At 39.1% G+C, this 21316-nt stretch overlaps 1 protein-coding gene across 1 annotated transcript; it reads left to right on the top strand.

Annotated features, from left to right (window-relative positions):
• The first annotated feature begins 18320 nt into the window (after positions 1–18320).
• LOC128651599 (U6 snRNA-associated Sm-like protein LSm3) lies at positions 18321–18617 on the top strand. The gene has a single exon (XM_053704610.1). The coding sequence runs from the start codon at positions 18321–18323 to the stop codon at positions 18615–18617; it is 297 nt and encodes a 98-aa protein (XP_053560585.1).
• Positions 18618–21316: the final 2699 nt, after the last annotated feature.

The raw sequence follows: 21316 nt of genomic DNA, 5'->3' as shown, positions 1-21316 counted from the left end.
TGGCGTCTCAAAAACGTCCTAGTCACTACACCTGTGATTAAGGCGGAGACTTCAGCAGTAATCACCACTTTCTTAGATGAAAATCGTACTCCTCTCCTTTCAGAGGAGGTGATATGGGCTTCTCTTAAGGCATATCTCAGGGGATTTTTTATAGAAAAGGCCTCCCAAATCAGGAGAGCACAGGGAGCCTCGCTCGCATCCCTTAACTGTCAGCTCCGAACCCTGAAGCTCGAACTTTCTGATACTTACTCTGCTACAACAAATGCCCAAATTTCAGAGATTACGAAGCAGATAAAAGCTCTGGAAGTCAATAAAACTCAGTATGCCTTGGAAAGACTTAAACAAGTCTACTATCATAATAGTAATAAAACCTCTACACTGTTAGCTAGGAAACTGAGGAATAGGACGGCACAAGCCAAAATTCCTGCCATTAACACCAGCAGCGGATATGTAACGTCCCCATCAGAAATAGGTGAGGCTTTCAAAAACTTCTATCGGCAGCTATACAACCTAGGCTCTTCCGACCCCACGATAACTCTTAACCCAGACGACATTCGTAGTTATCTATATTCCTTTAATCTCCCCCAACTGGATCAATCAGACACGGCAGCCTTGATATCCCCCATCACTCTTGATGAAGTAACTTTAGGCATTAGTGCCCTCAAAACAGCGAAATCTCCAGGACCGGATGGCTTCACAAGCCAATTCTATAAATCCTACTCCCCTCGGATTTCCCCAATCCTTTGCAGAGTATTTAATAAAGTACTCAACAAGGGTAGCTTCCGGAAGGAGTTCCTCGAGGCTTCAATCACAACTATTCTGAAGCCGGGTAAGGACCCTCAGGAATGCGGGAGTTATAGACACTAAAATATACGCTAAGATATTAGCAAATCGCCTCGCCCGAATCACCCCCACTTTGGTACACCCAGACCAAGTGGGATTTATACCCCAAAGAGAAGGTCCAGACACCACACGGCGTGTTTTAGACATACTATTTGAAAGTGCAAGAGGAAATACTCCCACGTTAGCCCTATCATTAGACGCTGAGAAAGCATTCGATAGGGTGAGGTGGGAGTACTTGTGGGAAACCTTGCGCGCTTTTGGTATTCCAGAGAAATTCATTACATCAGTTTAAGCCCTCTATTTTAGTCCGTCTGCCAGAGTTAAAGGGATATGATTTCAATCCCATAGCTATGACATAACAAACGGGACGAGGCAGGGTTGCCCCCTTTCCCCACCCCTGTTCGCTTTCTCTATCGAGCCGCTCGCACAAGCCATTAGATCAGATCCGGATATCTCTGGCTATCCAATAGGTCCCCTTCAACACACCATCTCTCTATATGCAGATGATGTAACTCTATTGCTCACAGATCCATATAGGTCACTCCCTGCCGTGTTTAAAATCATTGCTAAGTTCAAAACCCTAAGCTACTACAAACTAAATTTTTCTAAAACCAAGGCTTTATACGTCAAGGTCCCACCTCAAGACCTCCTTATTTTACGCGATAGATATAAATTTCAATGGTCCCCCTACTCCCTCAAACTATTAGGTACCCACCTCTCCCCAAATGCCACCACTGTCATCTCTAAAAATCCTACGGAGAGAATTCCAGAATGGAAAAAACTACTAGACTCATGGGAATTCTGTGAAATCTCCTGGCCGGGCAGGATCGCGGCCATTAAAATGTCTTTTATACCAAAGATTATCTATCTATTCCGTACAATCCCAATTAATATTCCTCGGCCAATCCTAAACAAACTTCAGAGCCTCATCACTTGTTACGTTTGGAAGGGTAGGAAGCCTCGTACCTCGAGACAAACCCTCCAGAGACCTAACGACAGAGGCGGTCTTGGAATGCCAAACATTATTCTCTACTATCAAGCGGCACGCCTAGCTCATGTCATAGAATGGGGTCACAGTGATAGTTCAGCATCCTGGAGAGGGGTGGAACAGTCACTTCTCCCTCCTGATTTGAGATTGGTTGACCTCCCCTGGGTGCCATCCCATTATTGGAAGAGCCTCCTTACCATGCATCCGGTGATCCTAGACACCCTGCGATTCTGGGATCAGATGAGACACTCAAATCTGATTGCCCCCCACCCTTCCCCATCCCAAACTATTATCAGTGTTCTCTTTTGTCTCCCTGATTCACATATTTCCAGCTGGGCCTCTTTTGAGGCTGACCATGTAGCTGACCTCTATGATCATACTGGAGGTATATCCCACCTAGCGATTTGCAACAAACTGCGGATTCCGACTCCATTGAAATTCGAGACCTTCTGCCTGTGCTCCATGATCAGATCATGGGGATTTCCCAGAGAGAATCTCAGACCTGTTACAGTCTGGGAGCAGCGATGGTTACAGCCTCACAAAATGAAGGGAACCTTGTCATTTCATTACGAGATTCTACTAGCTCCTTTCTCGCAACATAAAGTTTCACAATTTATAGCCTGGGAAACAGAACTAAATTTCACGGCTGACGCTGACTCCTGGTATAGAGAACTTAAGTCTACGAAAAAATTACTACATTGCACATCCCTCTGGGAACTACATTACAAAATTGCAGTACGTTGGCATTTAGTACTGGTCACCCTCCATAAGATATATGATTCCCACTCCCCTGCTTGCTGGAGGAGCTGTGGACAACTTGGAACCCAGGCACATATCTGGTGGTTCTGCCCTAGAGTCTCCACCGTGTGGTTGCAGATAACTGACCTGTTACACTCTCTAGGTATCTGTATTCAGCTAAGCCCCCAAACCTGCCTGCTTCATCTAGATTTTCCAACCATTACTCCTACACATAAAGCCTTAACTATCTACATTCTCATGGCCACTAAATTAGAAATAGCGAAAGCTTGGAAACAACTCACTCCCCCTACCACCTCACAAATCTTAGCCACAATCAACTATCTCTCAAAAATGGAAGCCTACTCCCATTCAGCCCTGGATAAACTAGACTTTTATTATGAAACATGGGCACCCTGGTGGGAAAAAATCCCTAATTGAACAGACTTGAGATCAAATGGACCTCAGTTACCTTCTCCTAATATCCTACCTCAGTCGCTCCCACCCATTTCTCATCTCCTCTTCTGGCTCTACTCCTCCATTTTCTCACTTCTTTATTTTCCCTAGACTAATCTATGAGAATATATGTACCCACTTATCGATGTTTATATTTACATTCGCTTTATTAACCCAAAAATGAGAAAAGTTTAAATTGGAAGTTACACGCAACATTTTAGTATCTAATACACTGAAATATCTGAAAGTGTACTAACTGTCACAACTATCTTTTTATTTTGTGTATCATTGAAACTGTTGCATATGCTTGATATTTCTGTAATCTGTAATTTTCTCAAATAAAAATTTATTGGAAGAAAAAAAAATATATTGTCCCTCGGGGGAGTGGCTAAGAAGAGGCCATGATCAGTCGCATTTTATGAAGCTCCTGGGAATATTCTTTCGATTGATAAATAAACTCGGGATATAACTTTTATTTTCCTCAAATATCTATCAGATCCCTCCACTGCTCGTTCTGCAGTAATGAAAGTTTCTGTGATTCCCACATCAGTCTAAACAGGAGCTGATTTAGCCTATTATGACCTTAGGCCGTCACCATTAACTGGAGCCTACAAAAGCCTACAACGATCACTCAATTTTTCTCTCTGGGCTCCAGGATTGTCTTAAACTAAGATCTGTATCTGGAGACTGTAGCCCTATTGGGATTATCACATCCGGAATCCTCTGTGGAATAACTGTAAACTATAGGTGACGGTCTACATATTTATACTTTTATACCTAATCAACCCCCCCCCCGGTAATCCGGATTCTATTGGGCTAGTTCGCTGCTGGCTACATATAGCAGGATGGAGGACTTTAGTCTTATCGTACTAACCTTATTCCAAGATCTTTCCCGAAAGATGGATGCACAGTTTGAGAACCTCAAAGCTGAAGTCAGAGAGGCCTTCATGAAGGATGGTGCTCAGCCGTCACTTTCATCTAAGCACGCTCCCAGTCTAGCACCGGGGTTACGCTCTACAACAGATTTGCCTTTAATCGTTAGCTCCGGAGAGCCTAAGGAGACCCCAAGATCCGTGAATATGGACAGCTTAGGAAGAAGCCTAAAAACATCTGACTCACTCACCTCACACGCTTCGAAGGTGACACTGCAGCAAGTTCTGACACCGAACATTACCTCACTATACAATCTCGAGCAATCTACCTTAGAGGAGCCTGCATCGAGTTTCCAGCGGATTAATCCAGCTACAGATAGCAGCCTAAAAACTACCCTTCAGCTCCCGGCGGCCTGTTCTGGAGATGCGGCCGGCTCCGGGATGGGCAATTGGGGACTACACCATACTTGCCTCGCAACAAAGCAATTCCTTGGGTGGGTCTTGGTACCGACATCTATCCCTTCAAGTCAACTCTGCATAAGAGACTGCCGTGATCCCCCCTTGATCTTAGACAAGGACATGTATACAGAACGGGACTTCCCATTCAGCAGTTCTGACTCGAGCACAGATGGTATAGGCTAGATATAAATCAATTTTTTATTAATCTTTTTTTTCTTCTAGGGGAACTAAGTCTGTAATTGTATGCGTGCTAAATGTAGACTCTATTTATCCCTATGCCTCTTCTCTGTTTGTTTTTGCTGGGTTTTTTTTAGTTTTTCAGCATCCAGCCAATAGTGAAATTTTTTTTCTTTTTCTTTTAATATATATATGTTTAAGATGTAACATTCATTTAACACTGTTGAGCCTTTCTATATTGTGTTAAATGACCTATAGCGCCCTGATTCAGTTTTATTGAGCCATAAAATACATAGCAGACATATTCATAGCCTCCTGATACATAATCCAGATTTAACTTTCCCTGCTAATAGCCCTCTAGTGGGCACTACATTCCCCATATGCTTAGAGAGAGCTGAGAGCCCCTATTTTAGCAGACTAAATCATATTAACTATGTACATGGGCCCTAATAGTAAAAAGTGTGTAACCTGCTTCAGATCTTGTATATACTCCTACTTTATGGCTAGAGGCATATACTGGTTGATTGTCCTTAGAAATGAATCTCGCTTACCCCACCTAAGGTCTAACTGCGACATATGCTTATATGTTCCAATAGCGTCTAACATCCTCCATTTTGACCTTATATGCTCTAATCCTATTCAACACCCTTAATTTGCCCTTGAAACTATTGAATCCATTACACCCCTTAGATTAAAGACTGCCCCCCCCCCTATGAAATGGGATTCTTTCTTTAATTATCTAACCTACTAGTTATCCCATTTCAGACACCCATTACTTTTATGAATTGGCATCTTCTTTATCTATTCATAATACATATTCTTATTATATTTAATGTACACATATCAACTCCTAATAGACAGATACTCCATCCTGCATATATTATATTATGTTTTAAAACAATGCTTCCTCCCTATCTTCTCATTTGAGCAGCTCTTGCCTGCTGAACTCCCTCCCCCCCTCCATATCTGAACAGCTAGGCCCAAAAGTGGCCCTTTTGTAAGCTAATTTCCTCCTCTAGATTCTTTTACTCTCCAAGGGTCCAAGAGTGACCTCTCACATTAAAAGAGGAAGCAAATATAGGAAACTCATATTAAAACTGAGGTCCAAGACACTTTTCCACAGTACCCGAATATGTTCCACTATTTATGCCTAATATGACTTGTAAGTTTTATTCACTTGTGGTTACTTTTGTTTCTAGTAAGTACGCTTTCCACATTGTTATTTGGGTGATGTGATGTTCCATCTTTGTTGTTTAACATGCACAACCTCAATAAAAAAAATATTTAAAAAAAAAAATATATATATATTGTCCCTCATTAATTTATAATCTAATTCAAATAGAATAACTGTGCAACTGCAAGCATAGCTTCATGGTATATTAAAAATCCTCACACTAAAATGTAAGCTTCTGTCTGGAATTCTCTAGCTGAGTATGATTGGGCACTTAATCTGATAATCACATATGTAATGTAACCATAGATGAAACCCCAAATCAGAATTTTATACAATTTTGAAAGAATATACAGGTAGCCCTCAGTTTACGCCGGGGTTAGGTTCCAGAAAGAATGGTTGTAAATAGAAACCGTTGTAAATTGAAACCCAGTTTAAAATGTAAGTCAATGGGAAGTGAGGGAGACAGGTTCCAGGCCCCAAAATTGTCATAAGTAACACTTAATACATTATTTTTAAAGCTTTGAAACGAAGACTTTAAATGCTAGACAGCATTATAAACCTAATAAAATAATCACACAACACAAAATATATAATTAATCTAAGTTAAATGAACAAAAACAATTGCTAAACAGCATTATAAACCTAATAAAATAATCACACAACACAAACTTCACTTGCATTTTTCTGAAAACAGTTCTTTCTATGCATTCCAATCTGGACTGCTGAGTTATAGCCAGGAAGATCTTGTTCCTTTGAAATATGCTCGATAGCTCAGGTCTGGTTAAACTGATTAATTTCAGCTTGCTTGGCTTTGCTGCAACACAAGCGGACAGCTCCACCTACTGGCTATTTTAATAAATGCACTGCTTCTCAATGCTTTTCAATAGCAGTCACATGACTGGAAAAAAGGTTGTTATTCTGAAACGGTGTAAATTGAACCGTTGTAAAACAAGGGCCACCTGTATATCTATAGTTATTTATAGTGTGTAGTGTTTTAGTATGATGAACACTGACCCAAAAATATATTATTTATGGTAAGTGTAGTATCTTAAATTAATTTTTTTTTGGAAAGGGAATTTGATGCTGATTGCTGAGACATAGGCCTAGATTTAGAGTTCGGCGGTAGCCGTCAAAACCAGCGTTAGAGGCTCCTAACGCTGGTTTTGGCCGCCCGCTGGTATTTGGAGTCAGTGATTAAAGGGTCTAACGCTCACTTTTCAGCCGCGACTTTTCCATACCGCAGATCCCCCTACGCCATTTGCGTAGCCTATCTTTTCAATGGGATCTTCCTAACGCCGGTATTTAGAGTCGTTTCTGCAGTGAGCGTTAGAGCTCTAACGACAAGATTCCAGCCGCCTGAAAATAGCAGGAGTTAAGAGCTTTCTGGCTAACGCCGGTTTATAAAGCTCTTAACTACTGTACCCTAAAGTACACTAACACCCATAAACTACCTATGTACCCCTAAACCGAGGTCCCCCCACATCGCCGCCACTCGATTAAAATTTTTAACCCCTAATCTGCCGACCGCCACCTACGTTATACTTATGTACCCCTAATCTGCTGCCCCTAACACCGCCGACCCCTGTATTATATCTATTAACCCCTAACTTGCCCCCCACAACGTCGCCGCAAGCTACTTAAAATAATTAACCCCTAATCTTCCGACCGCAAATCGCCGCCACCTACGTTATCCCTATGTACCCCTAATCTGCTACCCCTAACATCGCCGACCCCTATGTTATATTTATTAACCCCTAATCTGCCCCCCTCAACGTCGCCGACACCTACCTACACTTATTAACCCCTAATCTGCCGAGCGGACCTGAGCGCTACTATAATAAAGTTATTAACCCCTAATCCGCCTCACTAACCCTATCATAAATAGTATTAACCCCTAATCTGCCCTCCCTAACATCGCCGACACCTACCTTCAATTATTAACCCCTAATCTGCCGACCGGAGCTCACCGCTATTCTAATAAATGTATTAACCCCTAAAGCTAAGTCTAACCCTAACACTAACACCCCCCTAAGTTAAATATAATTTTTATCTAACGAAATAAATTAACTCTTATTAAATAAATAATTCCTATTTAAAGCTAAATACTTACCTGTAAAATACATCCTAATATAGCTACAATATAAATTATAATTATATTATAGCTATTTTAGGATTAATATTTATTTTACAGGCAACTTTGTAATTATTTTAACCAGGTACAATAGCTATTAAATAGTTAAGAACTATTTAATAGTTACCTAGTTAAAATAATAACAAATTTACCTGTAAAATAAATCCTAACCTAAGATATAATTAAACCTAACACTACCCTATCAATAAAATAATTAAATAAACTACCTACAATTACCTACAATTAACCTAACACTACACTATCAATAAATTAATTAAACACAATTGCTACAAATAAATACAATTAAATAAACTATCTAAAGTACAAAAAATAAAAAAGACCTAAGTTACAGAAAATAATAAAATATTTACAAACATAAGAAAAATATTACAACAATTTTAAACTAATTACACCTACTCTAAGCCCCCTAATAAAATAACAAAGCCCCCCAAAATAAAAAAATTCCCTACCCTATTCTAAAATACAAATATTATAAGCTCTTTTACCTTACCAGCCCTGAACAGGGCCCTTTGCGGGGCATGCCCCAAGAATTTCAGCTCTTTTGCCTGTAAAAAAAAACATACAATACCCCCCCCCCAACATTACAACCCACCACCCACATACCCCTAATCTAACCCAAACCCCCCTTAAATAAACCTAACACTAATCCCCTGAAGATCTTCCTACCTTGTCTTCACCATACCAGGTTCACCGATCCGTCCTGGCTCCAAGATCTTCATCCAACCCAAGCGGGGGTTGGCGATCCATAATCCGGTGCTCCAAAGTCTTCCTCCTATCCGGCAAGAAGAGGACATCCGGACCGGCAAACATCTTCTCCAAGCGGCATCTTCTATCTTCTTCCATCCGATGACGACCGGCTCCATCTTGAAGACCTCCAGCGCGGATCCATCCTCTTCTTCCGACGACTAGACGACGAATGACGGTTCCTTTAAGGGACGTCATCCAAGATGGCGTCCCTCGAATTCCGATTGGCTGATAGGATTCTATCAGCCAATCGGAATTAAGGTAGGAATTTTCTGATTGGCTGATGGAATCAGCCAATCAGAATATAGTTCAATCCGATTGGCTGATCCAATCAGCCAATCAGATTGAGCTCGCATTCTATTGGCTGATCGGAACAGCCAATAGAATGCGAGCTCAATCTGATTGGCTGATTGGATCAGCCAATCGGATTGAACTATATTCTGATTGGCTGATTCCATCAGCCAATCAGAAAATTCCTACCTTAATTCCGATTGGCTGATAGAATCCTATCAGCCAATCGGAATTCGAGGGACGCCATCTTGGATGACGTCCCTTAAAGGAACCGTCATTCGTCGTCTAGTCGTCGGAAGAAGAGGATGGATCCGCGCTGGAGGTCTTCAAGATGGAGCCGGTCGTCATCGGATGGAAGAAGATAGAAGATGCCGCTTGGAGAAGATGTTTGCCGGTCCGGATGTCCTCTTCTTGCCGGATAGGAGGAAGACTTTGGAGCACCGGATTATGGATCGCCAACCCCCGCTTGGGTTGGATGAAGATCTTGGAGCCAGGACGGATCGGTGAACCTGGTATGGTGAAGACAAGGTAGGAAGATCTTCAGGGGATTAGTGTTAGGTTTATTTAAGGGGGGTTTGGGTTAGATTAGGGGTATGTGGGTGGTGGGTTGTAATGTTGGGGGGGGGGTATTGTATGTTTTTTTTTACAGGCAAAAGAGCTGAAATTCTTGGGGCATGCCCCGCAAAGGGCCCTGTTCAGGGCTGGTAAGGTAAAAGAGCTTGTAATATTTGTATTTTAGAATAGGGTAGGGAATTTTTTATTTTGGGGGGCTTTGTTATTTTATTAGGGGGCTTAGAGTAGGTGTAATTAGTTTAAAATTGTTGTAATATTTTTCTTATGTTTGTAAATATTTTATTATTTTCTGTAACTTAGTTCTTTTTTATTTTTTGTACTTTAGATAGTTTATTTAATTGTATTTATTTGTAGCAATTGTGTTTAATTAATTTATTGATAGTGTAGTGTTAGGTTAATTGTAGGTAATTGTAGGTAGTTTATTTAATTATTTTATTGATAGGGTAGTGTTAGGTTTAATTATATCTTAGGTTAGGATTTATTTTACAGGTAAATTTGTTATTATTTTAACTAGGTAACTATTAAATAGTTCTTAACTATTTAATAGCTATTGTACCTGGTTAAAATAATTACAAAGTTGCCTGTAAAATAAATATTAATCCTAAAATAGCTATAATATAATTATAATTTATATTGTAGCTATATTAGGATGTATTTTACAGGTAAGTATTTAGCTTTAAATAGGAATTATTTATTTAATAAGAGTTAATTTATTTCGTTAGATAAAAATTATATTTAACTTAGGGGGGTGTTAGTGTTAGGGTTAGACTTAGCTTTAGGGGTTAATACATTTATTAGAATAGCGGTGAGCTCCGGTCGGCAGATTAGGGGTTAATAATTGAAGGTAGGTGTCGGCGATGTTAGGGAGGGCAGATTAGGGGTTAATACTATTTATGATAGGGTTAGTGAGGCGGATTAGGGGTTAATAACTTTATTATAGTAGCGCTCAGGTCCGCTCGGCAGATTAGGGGTTAATAAGTGTAGGCAGGTGTCGGCGACGTTGTGGGGGGCAGATTAGGGGTTAATAAATATAACATAGGGGTCGGCGATGTTAGGGCAGCAGATTAGGGGTACATAGGGATAACGTAGGTGGCGGCGGTTTACGGAGCGGCAGATTAGGGGTTAAAAGTGTAATGCAGGGGTCAGCGATAGCGGGGGCGGCAGATTAGGGGTTAATAAGTGTAAGGTTAGGGGTGTTTAGACTCGGGGTACATGTTAGAGTGTTAGGTGCAGACGTAGGAAGTGTTTCCCCATAGGAAACAATGGGGCTGCGTTAAGAGCTGAACGCTGCTTTTTTGCAGGTGTTAGGTTTTTTTTCAGCTCAAACTGCCCCATTGTTTCCTATGGGAGAATCGTGCACGAGCACGTTTTTGATGCCGGCCGCGTCCGTAAGCAACTCTGGTATCGAGAGTTGCATTTGCGGTAAATATGCTCTACGCTCCTTTTTTGGAGCCTAACGCAGCATTTGTTTGAACTCTCGATACCAGAGTTAAATTTATGGTGCGGCCAGAAAAAAACCCGCGGAGCGTTAACAGCCCTTTTACCGCCGAACTCCAAATCTAGGCCATAATGTTTGTAACACTGAGTTTTATAACAGAAGACTGTTATGTAAAATATATTACAATTTAAACAATGTACTTTTTATTTCTCAATAGTGGAATATCTATATAACAGTAGTGCTTTATAAATACACAGTCTACTAAAAAAGTAACTTAATTTGTGCTAGTATTTAACTAAAAATAGCAACAGAAAAAGATCTGCATCTGCATGTGTCTCTAAAATTATACTAAAATCATACATGTGCATACCACCATAGTATATCTGGTAAAGCACAGCATATATGAGCATATTTTAGTACTTAAATACCGAATACACATTCGGCTCGATCTGACACTTTTTCCCATTTACCAAATTTCTAACAGGTACACTCGAGGCTATTCCGGCCCAGCGTACCTGGTTTTCAATCCGCCACCCTGGAGGCCGCGGATGCCATAGAAATCAATGGGAGTCTGAAAGCAGTGAAAGCTTATGTTCAATGCTGACAGATATCCCATTGATTTATATGGTTGAAAACAAGTTACATTTACACCTAACACCCTAACATAAACCCAGAGTCTAAACACCCCTAATCTGCTGCCCCCTACATAATGTTATTAACTCCTATTCCACCGCTCCCCGACATCGCCGCAACCTAACTAAAGTTATTAACCTCTATTCCGCCGCTCCTGGACCCCGCTGCCACTAAATAAATGTATTAACTGCTAAACCTCTGGCCTCCCACATCACTACCACTAACTAAACCTATTAACCCCTAAACCGCCAGCCCCCCACATTGCCATAAACTAAATTAAGCTATTAACCCCTAACCCCTAAGCCTAGCAACCCGTTAACTTTAAATTAAAATTACAACACCCCTATCTTAAAATACATTTAAACTTACCTGTAGAATTAAAATAAATTGGCTGATTGGAACAGCCAATAGGATGAGAGCTGCTCAAATCCTATTGGCTGATTGGAACAGCCAATAGGATTTTAGCAGCTCTAATCCTATTGGCTGATTGAAATCTTTCAGCCAATAGGAATGCAAGGGACGCCATCTTGGATAACGTCACTTGCATTGAAGTTCCAGTTTATGGCGGCGACTGTATGAAGAGGAGCTCTGCTCCGGATGTCTTCAGGATGGACCCACTCTGCGCCGGATGGATGAAGATAGAAGCTGCCATCTGGATGAAGACTTCTTGCCGCCTGGATGAGGACTTCGCCGTCTGGATGAAGATGGAAGAAGCCACCCGGATGAAGACTTCTTGCCGGCTGGATGGATCCTTCAAGTGGGACTTCAATAACTGTAAGTGGATCGTCGGGGGTTAGTGTTAGGTTTATTTAAGGTTTTTTTTGGGTTGGTTTCATTTTTAGATTAGGGTCTGGGCATGTAAAAACGGCTAAATGCCCTTTTAAGGGCAATGCCCATACAAATGCCCTTTTCAGGGCAATGGGCAGCTTAGGTTATTTTAGATAGGTTTTTTTTATTTGGGGGGGTTGGTAGGGTGGTGCCTTTTACTGTTGGGGGGTGTTTGTATTTTTTTTAAAGGTAAAAGATTAAGGGCCATTTGTAGTTTATTGTAGGCTAGGGTTTTTTTTTTGTTTGCTTTTTATTTGGATAGGGCTATTAGATTAGGTGTAATTCTTTTTTATTTTTGATAATGTGGTTTCTCCCCCCCCCCCCCCCCCGTAATTTAGTGTTTTTTATTTTTTGTAACTTAGCATTTATTTTTTTTGGTAATTTAGTAATCAGTAATAAGGTTTAATAGTAGATTTAAATAATTTTAGAAGGGTTAGGTTTTTTTAATATGTAATTTAGTTTATTTAATTGACAGTTTAATTTAGTTGTAGTATAATAGTTAGGGTAGGTTAATTAATAGTTTAAAAATAGTTTATTTTAATTCTACAGGTAAGTTTAAATTTATTTTAAGATATGGATGTTGTAATTTTAATTTAAAGTTAGGGGGTTAGGTTTAGGGGTTAATTGCTTAATTTAGTTTATGGCGATGTGGGGGGCTGGCGGTTTAGGGGTTAATAGGTTTAGTTAGTGGTAGTGATGTGGGAGGCCAGAGGTTTAGGGGTTAATACATTTATTTAGTGACGGCGGGGTCTGGGAGTAGCGGGATAGGGGTTAAACATTTTAGTATAGTGGCGGCATTTAGTGACAGGGTATAAATAAAGTTAGTAAAAAGCCGAATAGAAGTGAGATTGATGACTGCTAGTTAACAACAGTCCTATGCTCATCGCCCCGTACTTGGTGCACGTCTTTTTGCCTGTTTTTTTTATAAATATAGAGAGCGTATTGAGATCCACGGCCGCGATGTTAGGTGAGCGTATTGGTGCTGGTGAATGCAACAAAGTTGAGGCTTTGATAAATATCCCCCTAAGTCACTGGTAAAGATGCACTGATCTATCAGGTTGAAATAAGGAAATTAAATATCAGCTATGTATTTAGAATTTCTGAATTTCAGTGATGATACATATGACTGATAAAGTTTTAAAAATTGAATTCTGTAAAAACTGGTTCACTCTCTGCTAGAATCACTGCGTGGGGCCTGAGATACAGCACTTCTTAAATTATTGCATGACCCACTGCATAACTGAGAGACAGTGTAAAATCTTATTTTAATACTGAGTGGGCCAGAGCTCTACACGCTATCAATTGCAATGCCTATCATGTTTTTGGATTGGCTTATGTATTCTCACTATTCTAAAAGGTCAGGCTTTAATAAAGAGCTCACTAAACACTTAGTTATGCATTTTTTTGTTTTATTTTTAGTTTCTGTTTTGTTGGAAGTAATAGACAACAGTTACATTTGCAAGAAAGTCATTTTTTGTAAAATTATAAATTTATTTACTATATTCAAAAGTTTTGTCATTTTAAGTAAGAAGTAACATAGCAAATAGAGGGCTATAATGCTAATCACATTTGACCAGTATTAAAGGACTGTAAAGTCAAAATAAACCTTTCATGATTCAGATACCACATGCAATTTTCAACAACTTTCTAATTTACTTCTATTCTCTAATTTGCTTCATACTCTTTGTAGTCTTTGTTGAAAAGAATACCTAGGTTGACTCATGAGCAATGCACTACTGGGAGCTAGCTGCTGATTGGTGGCTGCACATTTATGCCTCTTGTCATTGTTTTACCCAATGTGTTTAGTTAGCTCCCAGTAGTGCTACACCTTCAACAAAGGATACCAAGAGAATAAAGTAGATTTGGTAACATAAGTAAATTGGAAAGATGTCTAAAATGGTATGTTCTATCTGAATAATGTAAGGAAAACATTTGGGTTTCTGTCTCTTTAACTCTTGAAGAATTTGAAGGGTAATTTTTTTTTAATCAACTCATAGTATAAATTCCCACCAAAAACCTTCTCTGTCCCTTATCAATTCAGAAACCAGATGCCTCTCAAGTTGGGGTATCAAGCTCATTGTATCCGGGGGCCACTGGCCAAGTGTTCTTCTTCCATGGGGCCACTTGAATAGAGTGAGTGCTCTGGAACTGGATATACTAGAAACTGGAAGTGACATTAACCCAAGTAGTGCATGATGGGAGTTGTAGTCCACAATAGACATACACAGTGTATATTTATCTTGTGAGTGCCAAGTAGGGTTGCCACCTCTGCCATGTTTTCCTGGACACTTATGAGTTACGCATGCTGCAGGGTAAGCAGGGCAAAACATGTATTGTGCTCTGGACATCACATGATTAGTGCTGATGAACAGTACAATACATGTTCCTCCCTGCAGTGCTTACCCTACAGCATGTGTAACTCATAAGTGTCCAGGAAAACATGGCCGAGGTGACAACCCTAGTGCCAAGTGAAGTGATCAGTCCAGGGCCGCCATCAGGGGGTGACAGGGGTGACTCCTGTCAGGGGCCCAATGAGCCAGGGGGGCCCCATGAGGCAAGAACTAGAAAAAAAATTTTTTTTTTTTTTTTTTTTAAATTTTGGCAGCCACCAGTGGGTACTATAGCAGAGTGCTAATTGAGCATGGGAAATGTTATTACAAGGAGTAAAGTATTAGCATTTGAGAGGATTTCTTAGTGTGCACTAAACCCCTATGCTCAGTGTGGGACAGACTTGGCACTTTGTACAGTGTGTGCCTGAATCAGACGGCGACGGCAGATCACTTTCATTTGAAGAGGAGGTAGGACTTACTTAGCAAATGTTTTTTATTTCTTTGTGCAATTTTGGATTGTAACTTCAGTGTGGTAGTAGTTGTATGGTGGGGCTAGGGGTCCATAAAAACACATTTTTTTAGCAGCAGTGTATTTATGATTATTTGACAATGCTGTAGAAATTCTATATTTAAAACCATGCAGAAATGTTTCCTCCTCATTACACAAATGGTAGATGCCCTTTTGGCAGATATGCATTTTATATATATATATATTACATTCCAGTTTACTGCCCCTTTATGCAAGGACTTTCCAGATGCAAGGAGGCATTTTATCTAAGATTTTTACATCTGCATAAAATTTTATACTCTCAGACTAAGATTGCTCAGTGTTTGAAATGAGACAGGTTAACTTAAAAATGTTCAGTTTACACTACAGCTGACTTAGTTTTGAAATACATACCAACAAGCCTAAATCCTGCATTTAACCAGATCTAATGGTATGAGTACCACAGCTTATGGTCCCACCAAGACCATATAGAGTACAGCATTTTCAAAATCCATAAGTACAGCTGACAGATGGGAAAATTTGTACACTATATTTGAAGTGGTGCTCTTGGTTGGGGAAAATGGGAAAAAAACAAACAAACATATGTCAACCTTTTAAAGGTACTTTTCTTCATCTAGCCATCTACCCAGCTTATTAATGTACAATTTTGAATTCATAGGATTATTTTTGTTTGCACATTTACAAATATGATTCTTTAAAAAGTGATCTCTTAATTTCTGCATTTTTTTTTATCATGCATGTCACACACTGTTGATTTAGGGGATGCAAGGTGCATAAATGTTTCCTCCTGTGAGTGTTTCTGTGGGTGTATGTGTTTATGTCTTTGTGCTTTGGTTTGTGTCTCTATGTGTATGTATTTTTTATCTGTGGGTCTCTCTGTGAGGGTGGGTGTTACCGTGTGTATGTCTTTGTGCATTTTTCTGTGGATGTCTGTGAGGGTGTGTGCATATGTCTTTGAGCTTTTTCTATGGGTGTTTCTGTGAGGGTGTTTGTGTGTATGTATGTATGTATGTCTGTGTTTTCTGTGGGTGTCTCTGTGAGGGTGTGTGTATGTCTTTGTGTGTTTTCTGTGGATGTCTCAGTGAGGGTGTGTGTATGTATGTCTTTCTGTGTTTTTCATGTGGTTGTCTCTGTGTGTGTGTGTGTGTGTGTATGTCTTTGTGTGTTTTCTGTGGGTGTCTCTGTGTGTGTATGTGTGTATATGTCTTTGTGTGTTTTCTGAGGCTGTCTCTGTCAGTGTTTCCTTGGGTGTATGTGCAAGTTTGAGTTTGTGTGTGTGTGTCCATTGTCTGTTCCTTTTTAGGACATTTTGACCTTACTACTAATTATTCACATCTTTCTACAGACTTTGAAACTAACAAGACCTTTCCAGAAGTAACCACTCCACCATTTAACCTTTAAATTATTGTTTAAGCAGTTCAGGGCCCTTCCTTTCAGCCACTGCATGCTGTTGTCATAATTTAGTTGTCATCTTCCTTTACAAAAAGATAATCAGAACTCCATATTTTGTTTTCTAAATCTCCTTTTTGTACAAAACTGTAGTTTACCTCATTACTTCTCAGGTCAATGTAAACAAGTGCTATGTGTCTGTTTGGGTTTCTGTGTCTGAGTGTGTTTCTTTGCGTGTCTGCTAGAGTGTCTATATGTGAATCCTTATGTGTGAGTGTGTTTGTGTGTTTCAGTGTATGAGTGTGTCTGTGTGTGTGTGTATGTTACTACCTTTACAACATTTCCAAGTTTAAATAGACAATTAAGAATAAAGTGCATATACATTTTAGTAGCTTGGTCAAAAATTGCACATGTCAAAGGAGTGGGGGGTGCCCTGTTCTCCACCTCTTAGGTGAAGAATTTCAGTCTCCCCTGTCTCTTCCAACCAGGGAGATTGACAGCTCCTACCTGCTAAATGCAGGCAGAGGATTGCTGCCCGCCAGAGGAGAAGCCAGGTGGATAGGGGTGGATATGTCCGCCCCTGTCAGTCCGTGGAGGATAAATCTGGCTCTTAATAGTAAACCAGCTCATGTCATTTCAAAAGTGTTATGACATAAGGCTAGATAGACCCTTCCTGCAGTGAACTCCTCTTTATAGGGGTGTGACAGGAATTATTGGATAGGGATGGGCGAATGTGTTTATATCCGAATTTGAATGTTAGAACGAATGTTATTGTAGAAATTCGATTTACATAATAGAATGTTGATAAGAACGAATATTCTTAAAAATTTGATTTTCGAATGTTATTTAGTTTTCGAATGTCACATTCGAATTAGAATGTCACATTCGAATTCGAATGTTACATTCGAATATCACATTCGAATTCGAATATTACATTTATAAAACACAATTGTAGACTTGAAACACTATTTTGAATGTCACATTCGAATCGAATATCACATTCGAATCGAATGTCACATTCAAATTCGAATATTACATTTATAAAACAGTATTAGACTAGAAATACTCTTTCAAATTCGAATGTGACATTCAAATTTGAATGTAGCATTCAAATTCGAATATTACATTTATTAAACACAGTTGTAGACTAGAAATACTATTTCAAATTTGAATGTCACATTCAAATTCGAACATTACATTTCAAAATTGAATGAATACATAGCTAAACATTCTATTATTCTATTATTCGAACAAATATTTTCGAATTTTATTGAAAAATTCTAAAAACGAAAATTCGAAAATAGAATGTTAGAATGTTATATAAACATTCAAAATTCGATTCGAACGAACAAATGTATAAAAAGTTGTTTTAAATTTCGAATATTTTGAAACATTCGCCTATCCCTAGTATTGGACACTGCACAAATGTAGTGGAAAAAAAAGAAATTAAAGGTAAAATCCATTTAAAATGATGAATTATACATATTGCTATTATTTATATTAAGTATAAAACACTGCTTAGTGCTTTTTTATTACAATGATACAGATTATTAACATCCGTTTAAAGAGGACTGTAATATTTTTTTCAGTGTAAATTGTTATTGCAATGAGGTAGAACACAATCTGTTTTTAAAAACCTACATTTCAAGACTATAAACCAAACCATTAGCTAGTTTAGTGATCAAGAGTATATTTAAGAGGCTCTGCCACTTTCAGTGCGCAGAATAAAGATGGCAGATGATATGGAGCAGCAACAAACCACAAACACTGTGGAGGAGCCTCTGGACCTCATCAGGCTGAGCTTGGACGAGAGGATCTATGTGAAGATGAGGAACGACCGAGAGCTGCACACATACAATCAGCACTTAAACATGATTCTAGGAGATGTTGAGGAGACTGTGATGACCATAGAGATCAATGTGGAAACCTATGAAGAGATCTACAAGTCTATGAATCGCAACATCCCTATGTTTTGCGTATGTGGTGATGAGGTTGTCCTTGTGGCTCCTCGATTGCGAGTTGGCTGATAGAATATGAACCAACCTGAGGGTCTTCACCCCTGTGATGTCAAGTTCCAGGATGTTTCTTGGTCAGAAAGCGAATTGTTTAGTTTTTTGGCTAAATGAGGCTTTCGGTTATTATTTTACACAGTTTGGAACATCTGACAGCGTTTGTTTCACATATAAGGTTAATGATACAGGTTTTACTGTACATGACACAATTTATGTTAATTAGCAGTTTCAATCTGTACTCATTTTTGTATTTTAATAAAAATGTGAAACACTTTGGTTAATAAACCTTCTTGCTTTTTATTACTTAAAAAAAAAAGTATTTTAATTAAGAAGGTCACAGGGTAAAACCTTGGTGACAACAAGGTATCCAAGGTAATTCAATACAGCCAAGAACACATTTTTTTTCCAGGCCTCATTAAATATTTTTTTAATTACATTTATAAATCTCATATCATTAGAAAAATACTTGTGAAATATTGTTTCAGTGATATTTTTATATTATGAAAACATTATGTAAACGCCATGTGACATGTACAGCCAACATGTTCAAGAGGCCAAGGATATTTAAATTGAAAAGTTAGAAAATAGAGCAAACATCTACCTGAAAAGAGTTTTCACTGATGCATCAAAACAAATCTGTTAAATTGTTTCTATGCAAAGTTGAAGGGAAACTAAACACCTTGCAAATACAACACATTTCTGTTCTTGCTATAAAATTATACATCAGCCAAGTCTAAACATATTTTTTTAAACTACAATAACATCTTGTTTACTAAAGTTGTTTTTCTACAAACAAACTCCACCCACTTGCCCTATTTGGAGGAGCCAAAGTGGATTTTAGTCTGCAGACAAGGTTAGTTATAGTTAAAGGCCACAATTGGCCTTTTAAAGACAGCATTTGAAGTACACAAAAGGGGTGCAAAATATATTGCAAAGTTGTTTATTATGCATAACTAAATATTGTATTCTAAAATCTCAAGCTGTGTACTGTCACTTTAAGGTGGGTGGTTAATGTAATGTGAACACACTTTAACACCAAAGTGGGACACTTTATAGCCATGTTCTTTTTAATATTAGAATGGCTTTGAATTTGAAGATCCTTTAAAAGCCATGAGATGAGCTTCACTCAGCGTTTCATTTAAATGGGAATAGACCCATATAATAGAGATATCAGTAGTAATGCCAGTCATGTGAGATGTGGTTGTGAGAGCATTGGAACAAGCATTTCTATTCACTATACATATGTTAATATTTCAGGTAAAAATTAAACTGGAAAAATAACTGTGGGGAATTCCAACAAATGCTGATTCTGTGATTCTTTTAGAATGACTTATTGCAGTAGGATAGTAACTGGGGAGAGCAGTAGAACAAGCTATATATATGAACTGATCTAGAAATCCTATTGCTTGGCAGTGATTCATGACAGGTGTGACATGGTATGTGATTCAGCCAATATATCATTTGACCTTTACATCAAAGCTAATGACTGTCCAATTGGCAGAGGAAAAATAATCTCTGCCATAAGTGCCATTTTCCTTGCTGGAAGGAGGGGGGGGGAGCTGATGCTCATAAATGGTCTGATGATTTTTTTTTTGTGCCGCTAAAAAAGAACAAATGCCAACCAAAAGGACAGCTGCATAGTGTCCATGTCCAAGTCAAAGATTATGAGCTAGATTACAAGTGGAGCACTAAATTATCGCATACTCGCAAACGAGCAAATTTGCCCATTTGTGGGCGAGCGATAATTAACCAGCCATTACAAGTGGCTGGTTATTGCTACCGCAAGCTCGCGGTAGCAATTTGGTGCTCCGAAAATTAACCAGAGATTAGATTTCTGGTTAATTTTCTAAAAGTGCCCAAATGCCCTCAAAATAGAAGACATTATAGGCAGTTTTGGGGCTTTAAAGTTGGTTGGAGTGGGGTGAAAAAAAACAGCACTGCAAAGTGACTTTACATTGTGGTATATGGGAATTGCGTGTTCCCATTTCCCGCAATGTAAATATATATATATATATATATATATATATGACACATAGAGACACCCAGCACTCACCAGCTAGCTCACAGCTAAGATAAAATCAAAACTGGAAAGGTTAGTTACCGCATCTGGCCAAATGGGAAAAGCTCAGGCACCACGTCAAGGTCCTTTCCACTGCCTGAGTCCCTAACACAGCCACACCATGCGAGCTTACAAAGCCAAACAAACTGAGAACAAATAAGGGGTGCACAGGTGTATGTAATCACCCATAGAAATACAAAACACGGAAGGGAACTGCACTCCAAGACCGGACCAGGTACACATCCAGTGACTCAGCAACATCCCAGACCTGGGTGCTAAATAGCACTCCAAAAAAGCTGTGATGTCACCAGAGCCACAGGCAGTTAACCCCAGTCCGGAATAGGTGCAAGAAACAAGGGGGATTACAAACAAAAAGTAAGACAACACATAGAGACACCCAGCACACACCAGCTAGCTCACAGCTAAGATAAAATCACAACTGGAAAGGAGTGCTATTTAGCACCCAGGGCTGGGATGTTGCTGAATCACTGGATGTGTACCTGGTCCGGTCTTGGAATGCAGTTCCCTTCCGTGTTTTATACATATATATATATATATATATATATATATATATATATATATATATATATATATATATACAGTATCTCCCAAAAGTGAGTACACCCTTTACATTTTTGTAAATATTTTATTATTC

Source organism: Bombina bombina, chromosome 3 (genome assembly GCF_027579735.1).
Source record: "Bombina bombina isolate aBomBom1 chromosome 3, aBomBom1.pri, whole genome shotgun sequence".
Lineage (NCBI taxonomy): Eukaryota > Metazoa > Chordata > Amphibia > Anura > Bombinatoridae > Bombina > Bombina bombina.
The sequence above is the reverse complement of the archived record's forward strand: the minus strand, read 5'-3'. Positions and strand labels throughout refer to the sequence as shown.